General features: G+C 43.8%; 1 protein-coding gene and 1 pseudogene across 1 annotated transcript; both read left to right on the forward strand.

Moving 5' to 3' along the window:
* Positions 1–2889: 2889 nt before the first annotated feature.
* On the forward strand, positions 2890–3798 carry LOC127785460 (uncharacterized). Its single transcript, XM_052312912.1, has one exon. The coding sequence runs from the start codon at positions 2890–2892 to the stop codon at positions 3376–3378; it is 489 nt and encodes a 162-aa protein (XP_052168872.1). The 3' UTR covers positions 3379–3798.
* Positions 3799–9347: 5549 nt separating this feature from the next.
* LOC127783868 (uncharacterized) lies at positions 9348–11558 on the forward strand (annotated as a pseudogene).
* Positions 11559–14713: the final 3155 nt, after the last annotated feature.

The raw sequence follows: 14713 nt of genomic DNA on the forward strand, positions 1-14713 counted from the left end.
TGGGCGTGCGTGCCCGGGGACGCGCCGCACCGCGCGGCTATAAAGGGTGGTGGCTGGGTTGGGGGATCGCCGAGTCGGGTGCGGACGCCGGTGGGTTGGGTTGGGTTGGGTGGCGGTTTCCGTCTCGGTCCCGTCCCGTAGGGGCGACGCGACTCAGACGCTTTGGCTGGCGGGGGCGGCGCTTGCCTTCCGTTCCCTGCGATGAGAAAAATACTACTCCCTCAGCTTCTCATGTTTATCTTTCTTTTTTAAATATGTTTAACCGATCGTTTGTTTATTTAAAAAATTTAAATAATTATTAATTCTTTTTCTATCATTTAATTTATTGTTAAATATTCTTTTGTGCATACATATAGTTTTACATATTTCACAAAAAATTTTGAATAAGATAGACGTTCAAACATGTTTGAAAAAGTCAACAGTTTCAAATATTTAGAAACGGAGGGAGTAATAATATTTTATGGACGGAACATGGTCTACACCCTACTCGGGTCTAGGGAGGAAACGGCTATGGCAATGTGAAGCAGAGGCAAGGTTGCAAGGACGTGATTCGTTGTCAGATGTGGGCCACCAAGATGTGATTGGTTGTCAGGTGTAGGCCATCGGTTGTAGATGGGCTGGAGCGGGACGGCGACCTAACGTATGGCCGTATGGGTCGTCCTTCTTGAAAGTTGGGCTGGAAGTGGATCGTGAGTTAACGGGAGTGAAGCGATTGGCCTGGAACAGAAAAGGAATAACGCAAAACCTAAACTGCATCCCTTATTTCTTGCTCGTGTTTGAATAGTCATCCATAAAACCGGATCTAACGCCTCCTCCATCTTCTAAAACTGGTGCAAGGTTTTCTGCTGAAAAAAAAGTGGGACCCATGTGTCACCAACCTCTTTCTCCTCCCCTCTTCTCTCTCCCTCCCCCTTCCGGCCATGGCGGCTACTACACGAGCGTACTCGGCATGACGGCTCCTTGCAAGACAGCAACAAGCTCGGCGAGAGGACGAAGAGCCATCCCACCTCCCTCCCTACGCGGCTACGCTGCACCCGTCAGCCTCCTCCCCCACCATGTTGCTACTCCGCGCTCCTCCTCCCGTAACGACAACCTCCATGCCATCACCACCTTCGAGCTCTTCCATTGTCGTCCCTGGTGAGCCTCTCTGAGCTCACCCTGTTGATGGCCTCCATGTCGTGGGGGTCGAGGTGTCGCTGCCTCGTCAAGCTCTGCCTCCGCCTCCTCAAGCTGTCCCCTCCCCAAGCATTGCCGCCTCCTCGAGCTTCCCCCTCCCCAAGTGCCACCGCCGCTTCCCCCTAACTAGTGGTACCACTGCTTCTCCACAACAAGAATCGCCTCCTTTGTCGCGGTGAAAAGAACAAGATAGAGTGAATTCTCTTGGGGGAGATATAGGGGGTGGAAGAAGGAGAAGGGGTTGGCTCCTCCTTCACAACCTAGCCCAGCCATCGCCACCACTACCTGGTTCGTTGCCCAGATATTACTCGGGGCGGCATGATGCGGTCGGTGACTGGCAGCCAGATGCGGAGCTCAGCAGTGGTGAAACCTCGTTGAGTCCCCTAATTTCGAGGATACGAGCGGGACACTATGGCTCACACTGTTGCCGCCGAGGTCCATTGACTCCTCCGTCCAACGAGCACCAATAGTAATGGTGCCAGTGAGCGTGGGCGCGAACAAAGGAGATAGGAATAGAGGCGAAGAGGACAATGCACCGTCGCAGAGGGGCTCGCGGGAGACGACATGGTGGACTTGAGGTGAGCTCGGAGGGGCTTGCTGACCACCCCCGTCATGCCTAGCTTGGTTGGGGAAAAAATAGAAAAGAAAGAGAGAGAAGAAGAAGAAGATAGGAAGCTGACACGTGGGCCCTATAGTTTATTACATTTTTTTTTCTTTGTCACTTACATATGATACCATGTTTACACGTCCGCGAGTCCGACCACGGCCAACCTGCCACATCAGTAGGAACCACTTTCCAAACCATCAAATGAGTTTGTTTGTGTTGGTTTTTAAAGTTAAAGGATGTGATATACTCATTTAATGGTTGAGAGATGCGATATACTTGTTTTACGGTTGAGAGATACGTTTGACGAAAACAATAGTTAAGGGAGGCAAACATAGACTTATTAAAAAAAAACAATGGACCGAATATTCGTTCTCTTGGACCGTGCGAGATGAACAGAGCACTACACCACGTATCGCCGTTCGATGTTTGCGTCCTCCGTGGTCCGGTGCAGTGCTTGGACGATTCACCGAGCCCCCGGGCCAGCGACAAAAATCCTCACGATGCTTAGCTACTCGTACAGCTAGCGCAGGAGAAACTGAAACCGCTCACTTCCCTGACAGCATCGCAGCAAAATCTCCTCTGTACCAGCTAAAATTTGGTTTCGACAGAAGATTCGAGAGCCTTACGCCCTTACGGCCGCCCGCCCAAGTGCACATTTCCTTGATCCCTTGCTAACATTCAGGCATTCAGCATGAAGCCATGAACTTCGGAGCATATAACCAGATATACACAGGCCTCTGTTCTCTCTCTTTCTGAATTCTGTCAGTTGCTCACGCACACCTGACGGCGCCTGAGTCCCGACGGCCACCATATCCTCGCGCGTACGTCCTCCTCGAGAGATATATAGCAGCGATCGATCGATCTTCTCTTCTCGTCTTGATCATCAAGTAGGTAGGTATCCATGCACGTTACGATCCGTGCATGCAAGAAAGGTTTCTTCGGTTCTTTGTTCCTGAATTATTCCACTACTGTTTGCATTTGCATGCCTATCCATCCAAAAGAATTGTGAAATCTGTGGTTCTTGAGGTGATCAGATCAAGAGTTCGGAGGCTGAATCGAATCAATGTTAATCCGTGGGCGTTTGCATGCGTTTCTGTGTAGAGTGCATGGATCGTCGGCGGCGGGGGCAGCCGGAGCGCAAGGCGGCGGCGGCGACGACGAAGAAGCGCGGGAGGGACGAGGAGGTGGCGGCGGCGGCGGCGCCGCCGCCGTGTGGCGCGGTGGATTTCCCGTTCGAGGAGGGGGACGAGGAGGCGGCGGCGGCTGACGTCGTCGGGGATCAGGCACCGGGGGTGTTCCGGTTCCCGTGGCAGAGCTGCCGCGGCGGGCTCGGGGTGGTCGCCGCCGGCGGTGGCGGAGGAGGAGGGTGGGAGATGCGGGACGTGTTCTTCCGCTCCCTCGTGGACGGCGGCGCGGCGGCCATCGGGGTGCCGGGCGACCGCCTCGTCTCCCCGCCGCCGCCGGCCGAGCTGCGGCGCGCGCTCTTCGACGACGTGGGCGCGTGGCTCGCCGCCGCCGGCGACGGCGAGGTGGACCCCGTCTGGCGCTCGGCGCTGCTGATCGAGGGCGAGCCTCCCGCGCCGGCGACCGTGTGACGACGACGACGTGGACGGAGGTGGGCCCCACCTGGCATACACTGCGTAGCAGCATGATGGTGACGTGGCGTCTGGGCGCCGCCACGTGGGGACTCGAGTGCTGACGATTACGATGGAGGATATCTACAAAGCGAACGTCACTCTCGTCTCTCTGTGACAGAGTTACTTCCCCTTAAAAAAAAAAAAGAGTAAAATGCACGGTGGGTCATTAAACTTGTTTAAGTGTGTCATATAGGTCACTCTACTTTTAAAATGCACATTTGAGTCACTAATGTGAGGCAAGTGAGTCACTTACTCATCTAACTATCCACGCGAGCATACTTTGTACACATGGCATGTCATGTAGGATTGAAAAAATTGCATTTGTATATATGCAGGAAACCCCCTATGCATTGTGATTAAATCTAACTCATATATACCAATCCCTAAAAAAAACTGACTCATACCATACGCAATAAACAAATCCCGAATTCAACTGACTCATACCATACGCAAAACAAATCCTGAATTCAGCGCACGGCACGTTCGCAGGAGGCGTGATTTGCATCCTTGCCGGAGAGGCAATACACACCAGATCATAGAGGCATTCTGTGACTCATATGCAGGAGGCGATCTGAACAAAGGAGCACACGTTGTGATCCATGGCGCCGCACATTCGCGTTGCAGGCAGTCCACCTCCAGAGCACAGTGAGTTTCTCTTAAGATCGATATCTTTGTTCTTGAATCGATTTATTTGTTCCATAACTTGTTGTTTTGAAACAAACACAATCAGTAAAAGTGCCACATTTGTAAATCACGTTATGTATTTAGGTCCAAAGGATGGCTTGTTCTCTTTAGAGATTATGCATGGTGGTTTCTTTCAAGGTGAAGGTTCTGACAGGGGCTATATTAGTGGCAATTTGGATTACTTTGATGGATGTGAGGTAGATGCATGGTCAATGCTCTGGATTGAAGATATATTGAAATAACTTGGACATGCAGAGGTAGATGATTTAAAAGTTTTCTGGTTACTTCCTGGGAGGGGATTGGCTAATGGGCTAAGAAGGGTGAAAACTAACGTGCACACAAATAGTATGGCTGCTTTGGCACCTCGATTCAGGACCCTGAGGTTGTATGTTCATAATAATGTCATCACCGAATTTGCTGAGATGGATTCACTCGGAAAACATGAGTTAAATGCAAATATCAACTTTAGAAAGGCTCACATTTCAGAGAACTACCAAGTTGACAATATAAGTGATAATGATGATGAGGGTGCTGAGTTTACTGACAGTGATTATGAAATAGATAAAGGTGATGATGATTTGTTTGAGAAGTGGGTGGACAAGGATGTCGTTGATAAGCTAGTTTCACCAAAGGGCAAACAATTGTCAAGTGCTGGCAAGGAAGATGAAAAATGCCATCTATCTAGTGAGGAAGGTTTGGATCCTTGTGATACTTCTAGTCATGATGAAGAGGCGCAACTAAAATTCAAGAGTTTCATGCCTGAGGACATGACAAATCCACAGTTTCATGCCTGAGGACATGACAAATCCACAGTTCTTTGTTGGCATGGTATTCCCAACAGTGGAAGCACTAAGGGATGCTATAAATGAATACAGTGTCAAGAACAGAGTGGCTATCAAGATGCCTTATAATGACAAAGATAGAATAAGGGCTCATTGTGATAAAACCTGCCCATGGAAGTTAAATGCTTCACATGATAGACGATCAAAATGTTTCATGATCAAGACTTATATCGGCGAACACAGATGCAACAAGAAGTGGGAGCTAAAGACATTCACTGCCAACTATATTGCTAACAAGTATGTGGAAACTTTTAGGGCAGATGATAAGATGACTATAAAAATTTTTGCAAGAACAGTGCAAAAAGACTTTAACCTGACACCATCTAGAAGTAAGCTTGCTAGAGCTAGAAGAATAGCACTCAAGAAGATATATGGTGATGAGATAGCTCAATACAATTAATTATGGGACTACGCTGCTGAGTTGAGAAGGTCTAACCCAGGGAGCTGTTTTTTCTTGAACTTGTCAAATGGACGATTCAATACACTATATGTATCATTAGATGCTTGCAAGAGAGGATTCAAAATCGGTTGTAGGTCACTAATTTGCTTAGATGGTTGCCACATCAAGACAAAGTTTGGGGGACATTTGCTCACAGCTGTTGGAATTGATCCAAATAATTGCATTTTCCCTATTGCCATGGCTGTAGTGGAAGTGGAATCAAGGAGCACATGGACATGGTTTCTTCAGACCCTAAAGGATGATTTACATATAGTTAACACAACTCCATATACAATCATGACTGATAGGCAAAAGGTGAGAATATGCATGTATTATCTCATATACTTTATGTCATACATGATTTAATTTTTACATTCATGTAATCAGTGAAATCCTATTCATTTGTAGGGATTGATACCAGCTGTTGGGGATGTGTTCAATGATGCTGAACACAGGTTTTGTGTGAGACACCTCTACCAGAATTTCCATGTGCTATATAAGGGGGAAACCTCGAAGAATCAACTCTGGGCAATTGCAAGATCAAGCAACGTAATTGAGTGGAACAAAAACATGGAGAAAATGAAAGCTTTAAACGTGCAAGCACATGAGTACCTAGAAGAAATCTGTGACGACCCGCGCCGTCATTACCAAAATGACGTCACTAGTCCATGGATTATTATTCACCATAGCCGCACTCTAGCGAATAATGATCCACATCAGAGATAGCAGCAGAATAATAGCTAGAAGGTTCAGATAACATTACAATACCATACCACGCAGGGCTAAAGTCTGAAACAGGGCCTTACACATTCACCCATTAATAATACAAGTTTCAAGCAGGAGCTAGCAATACTTTGGTCACTAGGTGCTCCAATATTCCAGGTTCACTGACAAAGCTACTAGACCAATCCCCTGCATACATCTACTCATCCCATCCTCCATAATACATGTCATAGTCATAAACAACATCCCCTTGATTTTCAGCACACCAAGGGGCATAGTACTGATCCTCCAACCCACCACTTAACTCACTGGCTTGCCCAGAAATGTTTGCATCTAAACAAGGAGGGTTAATAGCAAGGGTGAGTACAAGTACTCAGCAAGCAATATTAATAGCAAGGATATATGACATGCAATTTCATAAATCATATCAAGTCATCAATTCTCAATTATAATTCCTTTTAAAAAAATGATTCTTGTAAGAAAAGTCCATATTTAATTTATAAGAAAAACAACTAATCACTTGTATAGTGAGAAAGAACCGCAATAGGCTCCCGTAGCCTCTAATCCAAGAGACAGGCGTGAATCACGATTTAGTTGAGCACTGCGCAGGCTTGTATCACTGTACCCATATTCACTCTATATATTACAAGTCGCGTATTTGTAATATTTAGAGTACAACGCACTTCTCTTATTTCAGCACATTACACTCCGCTCCACCACATGTTACTATCTTGATGGGGTTTACATCATCTCCCATTCAAGTACTAACGTTCTATGGGGTTTATATCATCTCCCATCTTACCACTATCTATCATTACGCACCATGCGGAGTGTAACAACTTGATAAGATACAAAACGTTGCTCGCCTTGCGACAAGGATATGGTTGACACGATTTTTATATGGCACACGTATACAAGTGAGAGTGATTTTTAGTCCTTATATTATAGCCATATGTAAAGGGTCCCGCTTCCAGTCAATCTCCATCCATGGGCACCCTCTACCCTTCTAGTAACTTAGTAAGTGTTGGAAGGTCAGTTGCTCCATCAACTGTCCCCTCCCAGCATCTATCATTCTCTCTCTATATATTCCGGCTTATATTTTGTTAAATCAATTTTATGCAAGGCGACAGTATCATGAAGCAAAATAATTCAAATCATCATGATCAAAGGTTCGCTTGCCTGAATCCTCGTAGTTCAAATCGAAACTAGCTGGCACTCTCCCAGGCCGAGCCCACTTACATCTGGTTTACGCAAAATAATTCAAATCATCATGATCAAAGGTTCGCTTGCATGAATCCTCGTAGTTCAAATCGAAACTAGAGGTCATAGACTGCCCTCACAGACTAACACATGTCTTTTCTGCAAGACTTTGTCCTCACTCGTGTGCACCCGGGAAGAATTTCCCGGTCGGTCACCCATCCCAAATTGCTCCAAGCCAAGCACGCTTAACACTGGAGTTTTTTGGAGATTGGCTTCCGGAAAAGAAGTTGCAACTTGTTGATATGAGTATTCTATTAATCTTATTAAGCCCTAGGCCGGGATGTTACACCCTCACCCCCTTAAAAGAGATCGACGCCCCCGTCGATCAACCCCAGGCCAGGAACGTCCTCTCTTGGCCACGTCTGAACGTCCTCTCTTGGCCACGTCCATGTGTTGTCCAGTGCCAGCGCATGTGCCATGTTGTGTAACCACTCCCGATCTACACTAGCCATGCGCACCATGCCTGCGTAACTGCGACACACGCGTCTCTTGGCCACGTCCATGTGTTGTCCAGTGCCAGCGCATGTGCCATGCTGTGTAACCACTCCCGGTCTATGCCTGCGTAACTGCGACACACGCGCCCGTGAAACCGCGAGAGTCGGCTCTGATACCATTTTGTAACGACCCGTCGATCAACCCCAGGCCAGGAACGTCCTCTCTTGGCCACGTCTGAACGTCCTCTAACTGCGACACACGCGCCCGTGAAACCGCGAGAGTCGGCTCTGATACCATTTTGTAACACTTTGTCCTCACTCGTGTGCACCCGAGCACGCTTAACCCTGGAGTTCTTTGGAGATTGGCTTCCGGAAAAGAAGTTACAACTTATTGATATGAGTATTCTATTAATCTTATTAAGCCCTAGGCCGGGATGTTACAACTCCCACTGACCTAACTCCGCCTCTAGTTCTCTTCCTGCATTCCGTCAAACGCGTCAAGATTTAATTAAACTATACGAATAGAAATACAATAATTTACAATTACAAATGTGCTTACAAATTTGTAACCTTTTTATTATACCGAAACTCCAATTGCGATGTGCTAGATAATTTATCTAAAGTATACTTGGACTGCAGATTATTGGGTCCCTATGCTCAAGTTGGTGTTCTGTGTAGCCTACTAATGTGCATCTAGCAATTAGTCCACCTTTCCTTTTCTCCTCTGTTCTCACCTGTACAGACCTCTCCCCTTCTCTCCCCTCTTATGACTCGTACAAGTAAAAGCATCAGCTAGCTAATCCCCTTCTTCCTTCCTCCATTTGCTGCTAGCAGTGGCTATCTTCTCCCTCAAATCCCCACTCTAGTACTGTTGCTGCTGCCACCATGTTGCTCTCGGCAACCTCAATGCCCAGGCTACCAACAAGACCTGCCCTCCTAATCCTCCTCCTTGAGCTCTCCAACCCACAGCTCAAAGAAGTGGACTCCCATGGCTAGAATGGAGTCACGCATGGAGCTCTAAGCCCAGATGCCCTGACCAGTGCCCCATAGAGCTCGACATCACCGTGCAACCATCCCCTAGGTAAGTGCTCCTATTCCTTACTCCTCCATTTTATCTGCTGCTGCTGCTGCTCCTTCTTTCCTATTAAAAACTGAACTAAGGTGCTAGGGAAAACTACACACTGGTGATAGATTGTTTTAAGTTTAATTTACTTGGGAATGTGGTTGTGGTAATATAGGGAAAATCACCTGCTCCTTTCTGTTGGTGGGTGATATTTTCTTGATTGATCCCCCACAAGTTTGCAGCTAATGAGCTTCACTCCTCCCCCTGCAGGTCCAGTTCTTCCCCAAACCGGCAGTCCTCCTTGCTACTCTCCCTGTCCTCCTCCTAGCCGAGCTGATGGTGGTGCTCTACGTCACCATTTTCAGGTTGATTGGCTACAAATCTTGGGAATGGTTGGCAAATGAGGTGAAGGTGGAGAGGGGTTGTGTTGCTCGATGTGTTCACTGGTTGAAGGTGATCGTTGTGCCCCTATCTATCTCACCTACTTCCACCTTCTCTTACTTATTACCAGGAGGTGTTAGGAATGCTGCCCATACTTCTCCCTGTTGATTTTCACTATCATTATGGGTATGTGTCACAAGCTCACTAGGTGAGAGTTTTTATTTACTCTTTGCACTGGGGTCACCTTGACCACCCTTGACTGGATAAAGAAAACATGGCTTCTTTTATGGTGGTACCAATTGTGGCCGCAAGGGTGAAACACAAGTTAGTGGCTAATTCGTTAGTTGAATGATGATACTCAACACTAGCTTAAAGTGTTGATCTATCCTTGATGGCATTGATACCTCTCTGAGTTAGCAGATGAAAGTTGCAGTTTATGGGTGTGACAGCTAATTTGTAGCTAGTATGAACCTCTTATATGCTTATGTATTCAGACCATCTACATTTCTAATTATTTAATCGAATGTACTTCTAGACATGTATTGAAATGCTTTGGGGTTGCTAACCAATATATATGGGATTCTGATTTAATGCATGGGAAACTAAGTTGAGTGCCTACATGTGCACTGCTTGGTTCCTTTTAAAACTATAATTATGTGCATAACTACAGATTTATGATTTAACTAAACTGCGGGTTGTTTCAAAATCCCACCAAATACGTGGTGTAGAGCATTCTTTAGTGATTTTCCGAAGTGTGATATATTGTTGAATAATAGTTGTGAAGTTTTCAACAAGTGAGATATATTTTTCCTAATTGTACATGTGTGCTTTCCAATTAGCATTATCAATAGTATTAACATTTCCTCTTTCAATCTGTAGGTACATTCTTCATGCAAGGGAACTGCCAATATTGAGCATGATTGAGAAAATAAAGACCTAAATCATGACTAGAGTGTACATGAAGCAAAAGGAGGTTGAGGAGAAATGGAGTGGAAATATATGCCCAAAGATAAAACAGAAACTAGAGAAGAATGCCGAGTTAGCCAATACATGCTACACACTGCCTGCTGGGAAGGGTATTTTCCAAGTCACCGACAGAGATCACCAGTTCATAGTTGATATCAATGTGAAGTGTTGTGATTGCAGACGCTGGCAACTCACAGGAATACCATGTAGTCATGCCATATCATGCTTTAGGAATGAAAGGATACAACCTGAGGACATGGTATCTCCATGCTACTCATTAGAGTCATTTCGTGCTGCATACAAATACAACATAGTGCCTTCAAGGGATCAGTCTAAATGGGAAAAAAATGAATGGTGTAAATGTCCAACCTCCTAAATATGAAAAAAAAGTAGGGAGACCAAAGAAAACTAGGAGGAAGCAACCCATTGAATTGGAGGGTGGTACAAGATTGTCCAAGCATGGCATGGTTATTCATTTTAGTTATTGTGATGGGGCTGGACACAATAGGAATAATTGTGAATTACTTGGTACAGCTAAAAAGATGAGACCAAAAAGGAAGAGGAGTGTACAAGTAATGCAAGATGACAAAGATGTTTACATGAATGAGGTATAGTTAACTATATCCTTTATGTACTGTCACCTTCGGCAAGCATTTCTTAATCTTTTATGTCAAATGCAGACCTCGTTTCCAATTGTTCCAGAAGAATTAGTACAAGAGGGCCAACATAGCACTTCAGTGTTGACTACTTTATTAGAACAGGTTAGTTGCATGCATGGTTTAACATTTTTCACTGTCACTATCTGCTACCTACTCATGTTTCATACTAATTTGCTTGTTAGGCAACATCAACTCAATCCTCCATTAACCAGCTAGGCCCTTTACCGGATTCAGTCTTCATTGAAGCCAATAGAAATACACTACCACAGCCAAGAGCGACAACATCTACACACGTGGGCAGAGCAAGGATGAAGAGAAGCAACACAAGATCAACAACGGCCAGATCATCTAGACCACCTAGCCAGAAGAAAAAAAAATAGAAGTTATATGGGTGCTTTCTATCTTGTTTTTTCAATGTTGCAAAATGCAAAATAAAAGGTGCACAATTCAACAATTGGATTTATTCCACTTTTGAAATTTATGGCTTTTGGTTAGTGGAACTTAGTGTTGACTACTCATGGATGTTATCAGTTAATGTAAGATCGTTTTCTATGTGATTTTGAGATGTGGAACATCATTAAGAAATGTTGATTTATGAAAGCCTGTAGTGTCTCTGAAATTAAAAGTAAAAGTACAAGCCACTATGGCAAAACATGCATGCCAACAAATTGGTGAATTCTTATGCCATACAATGGTCTAGTATCCGTTAATTTCCAATGGTCTAACACATCCATTAAAAAATTGATCTCACATATGCATTCAGCGGGAATAAGAATATTGGCAGCCTCCTACGAACGTGTCATGCACTGATTTCAGGATCTGTTTACTAGTCAATTTATTTAGGGAATTGATACGAGACGATTTAATCACAATGCATAGGGGGTTTCCTGCATATTTCCAAATGCAATTTTTTCAATCCTACATGGCATGCCATGTATACAAAGTATACTCGCGTGGATAGTTAGATGGGTAAGTGACTCACTTACCTCACATTAGTGACCCAAATGTGCATTTTAAAAGTAGAGTGACCTATATGACACTTAAACAAGTTTAATGACCCTCCATGCATTTTACTCTAAAAAAAAGGGGAAAATTTAAACCATGCCACACAAATTTTGCAAAATTTGTGATATGCCACCCTGACCGACATATCATTGACTCATGTGGGTCCTACATGTCATTGAGATACGGGTGATATATCTCAAATTTTGCAAAATTAGGGTGGCATGGTTCCAACAAACCCTAAAAAAAATAATCTGCTGTTACTGAAATTTTGCTTCGGTATCTTTTTTAGTTTTTTACTTTTCTTGGTTCAATTTGAACTTTTGTGTAGATCGAGCTGAAATGTGCATGGACTGATTTATATTCTTCTCCTTGACGGCTTGAAACAATATCCCATCTTTTCAGTTTCCCCTTCAAAAGCATGACGAATAAATCATCGACTTGTAAAATGTAACTGTTCTGGAACAGAGAGCAGCACATGGCAGTCAGGCAGTGCCACAAAAATTCACACTTACGCGTGCATATCTCGGCAGTTGCACGTCGCAACAACCAAAATCATACAGTAATTTTGGATGTTCATGCCGCGCGCGTGCTCGCGTGAGGTTCATATGCTCGCGTCAACCGGCACGAGCAGACGACCTGCAGATATACACGATGCATATATGCATATATGTACACCTGCAGCCGCAGATCAGATCAGTTGGATCAGTATTCATCCGAGAGGGCTACGCGTCAGACGTCCGATGCTTTAGGAAAAAATCGGACATTGACGTTAGCGTCCGATTTACGTGCAAAACTACTTTTAAACTGATTTTTCTCTTAAATTACTTATCCAAATCATGATCTGATTATACTATTAAATTCGTTGCAATTAAATCTTCAAAACAAGAACACATGGATATATTCCTATGGAAAAAAATTAGCTTATTATTGAATTTTTTTTAAATATTGCACGATGTTCTACCAGGTATATCGGAATTGTTTCACTAAGTAGATCGAAAATGTTTCACTCGTTTAAATCTAGTGTTGTTTCACCTTATATAAAAACAATGTTTCAACAAATAGCAGAAGAATGTTTCAGTTCACTGCAACATTAGATCTATACATAGTGAAACATTATAAGTATACTAGGTGGAACATTTTTCGGTGAAACAAAAAATGAAACGAATTTCCTTAATAGGAGGTTTCCAAAATATGTGGGTTTTTTGTTGCAATAAAATATTTCAGTTCACTGCAATATTAGATCTATACATAGTGGAACATTGTGAGTGCACTAGGTGAAACATTTTTTGTGGAACAAAAAATAAACCAAATTCCCTTAACAGAGGGTTTCCAAAATATGTGTGTGATTTATTGCAACGGCGCGTTCCACAGCAACATTTGATCCGTACACAGTGAAACATCATAAGTACACTAGCTGAAACATTGTAAAACTACTGGTTGAAACATCAAAAGAGACCACATGCAACATTAAAAAAATCAATAAAAAAAATAAAATATTTTTTTGTCGAAATATAATCATGTGTGGTCTTGTTGTAAGGATTTAATTGTAACGAATTTAGGGGTGCAATCAGATCATAGATTAGATAAATAGTTTACGATAAAAAATCTTTTGAAGAAATAAGAAAAGAAAAGATTATTTGCATGCTGCAGTGGCAGACAGCTGTTAACAGTGAAATTTGGTAAGCCCAAAGGTACCATCGGTTTAGAGTCAGTATCGGCTTCAAAGTTCTAGAATCAGCCGATGGGAGTCAAGTCGCCACGATGTCGTGTTCTTGGTGGAGTCGAATCAATCAAAGGAAGCTTATCTAGAAGAGTTCGAGTTCAAGAAGGATGCGACATGACAGTTATCTATTAATTAGGCATAGTTTGTTAGTTTCTTTTTATCTTTAGGAAAGTGTGTTTAGTGTCCGATAAGGACTTTATCTTTTCCTTTTTAGTTTCTTTCTTGTCCGACGAGGACTAGTATCTCCCTATGGGTATAAATATGTACACCCGGGGTCATTGTAATCTATCAATCTATCGATCAACAATACAATTCGGCGCATCGCCACCCTTTTTACTTCTACTTTTGTTTTTTACGTTCCGGCGGAATTTGGCACCCGACGCGGGGCTGCATCGTCTTCGATCTCCGGCGAAGGGATAAGTCCAATGTTCCGTCGGCCCAGGCAATTGTATCGTCTACATCGGCGTCGTTCAAGGCTGCATCAGTACATTCGACCTCTTGGATTGCTGTGGTTTGGATGATATATTTGCCTACCTATTTATCATATGTCTCTGATAATCCAGTCTTAGCATATCAATTTAGCTCTATTGGCTGTCTCTCGCTTTAGGGTTTCTGCCGGTATCGGCTAAATCGCCTTGCTAGATTAGATTAGCATAGGCATCTACCACCCTGAAAATCAGTCATCGGCTTGATTGTCTAGATATTATGTTTCTTTTCATACTTACTGCTGCATCAGTTAAGTTTGATCTACTAAGTCATGCTTAGAACCATAATCTCTAGCCTGCTTATTGATTGCCAATAAGGGTTTCATCGGGGTTTCAGCCGGTGAGTTATCTGGACGTTGCATCGGCTCATGAGGATTGCATATACATATAAGTTGGATTTAGCCGATGACAACAAAGGTTTCACTGTTTAATTTAATCTTGTGGATTTCATGACATCGGACCTCCAGCCGATGTGTGCTTTAAACTTCGGATCGATGCTTATTTATCATATCATTGCTAGCCGATTGGTTTATACTGGATTATATTATTGCTATATTCTATCATCATCAGCCGATCGCCTTTATATCATTATCTACATTGGACATATAGCCGATTGCTTAAACCCTATC

Source organism: Oryza glaberrima, chromosome 9 (genome assembly GCF_000147395.1).
Source record: "Oryza glaberrima chromosome 9, OglaRS2, whole genome shotgun sequence".
In the NCBI taxonomy this organism is placed as follows: Eukaryota; Viridiplantae; Streptophyta; class Magnoliopsida; order Poales; family Poaceae; genus Oryza; species Oryza glaberrima.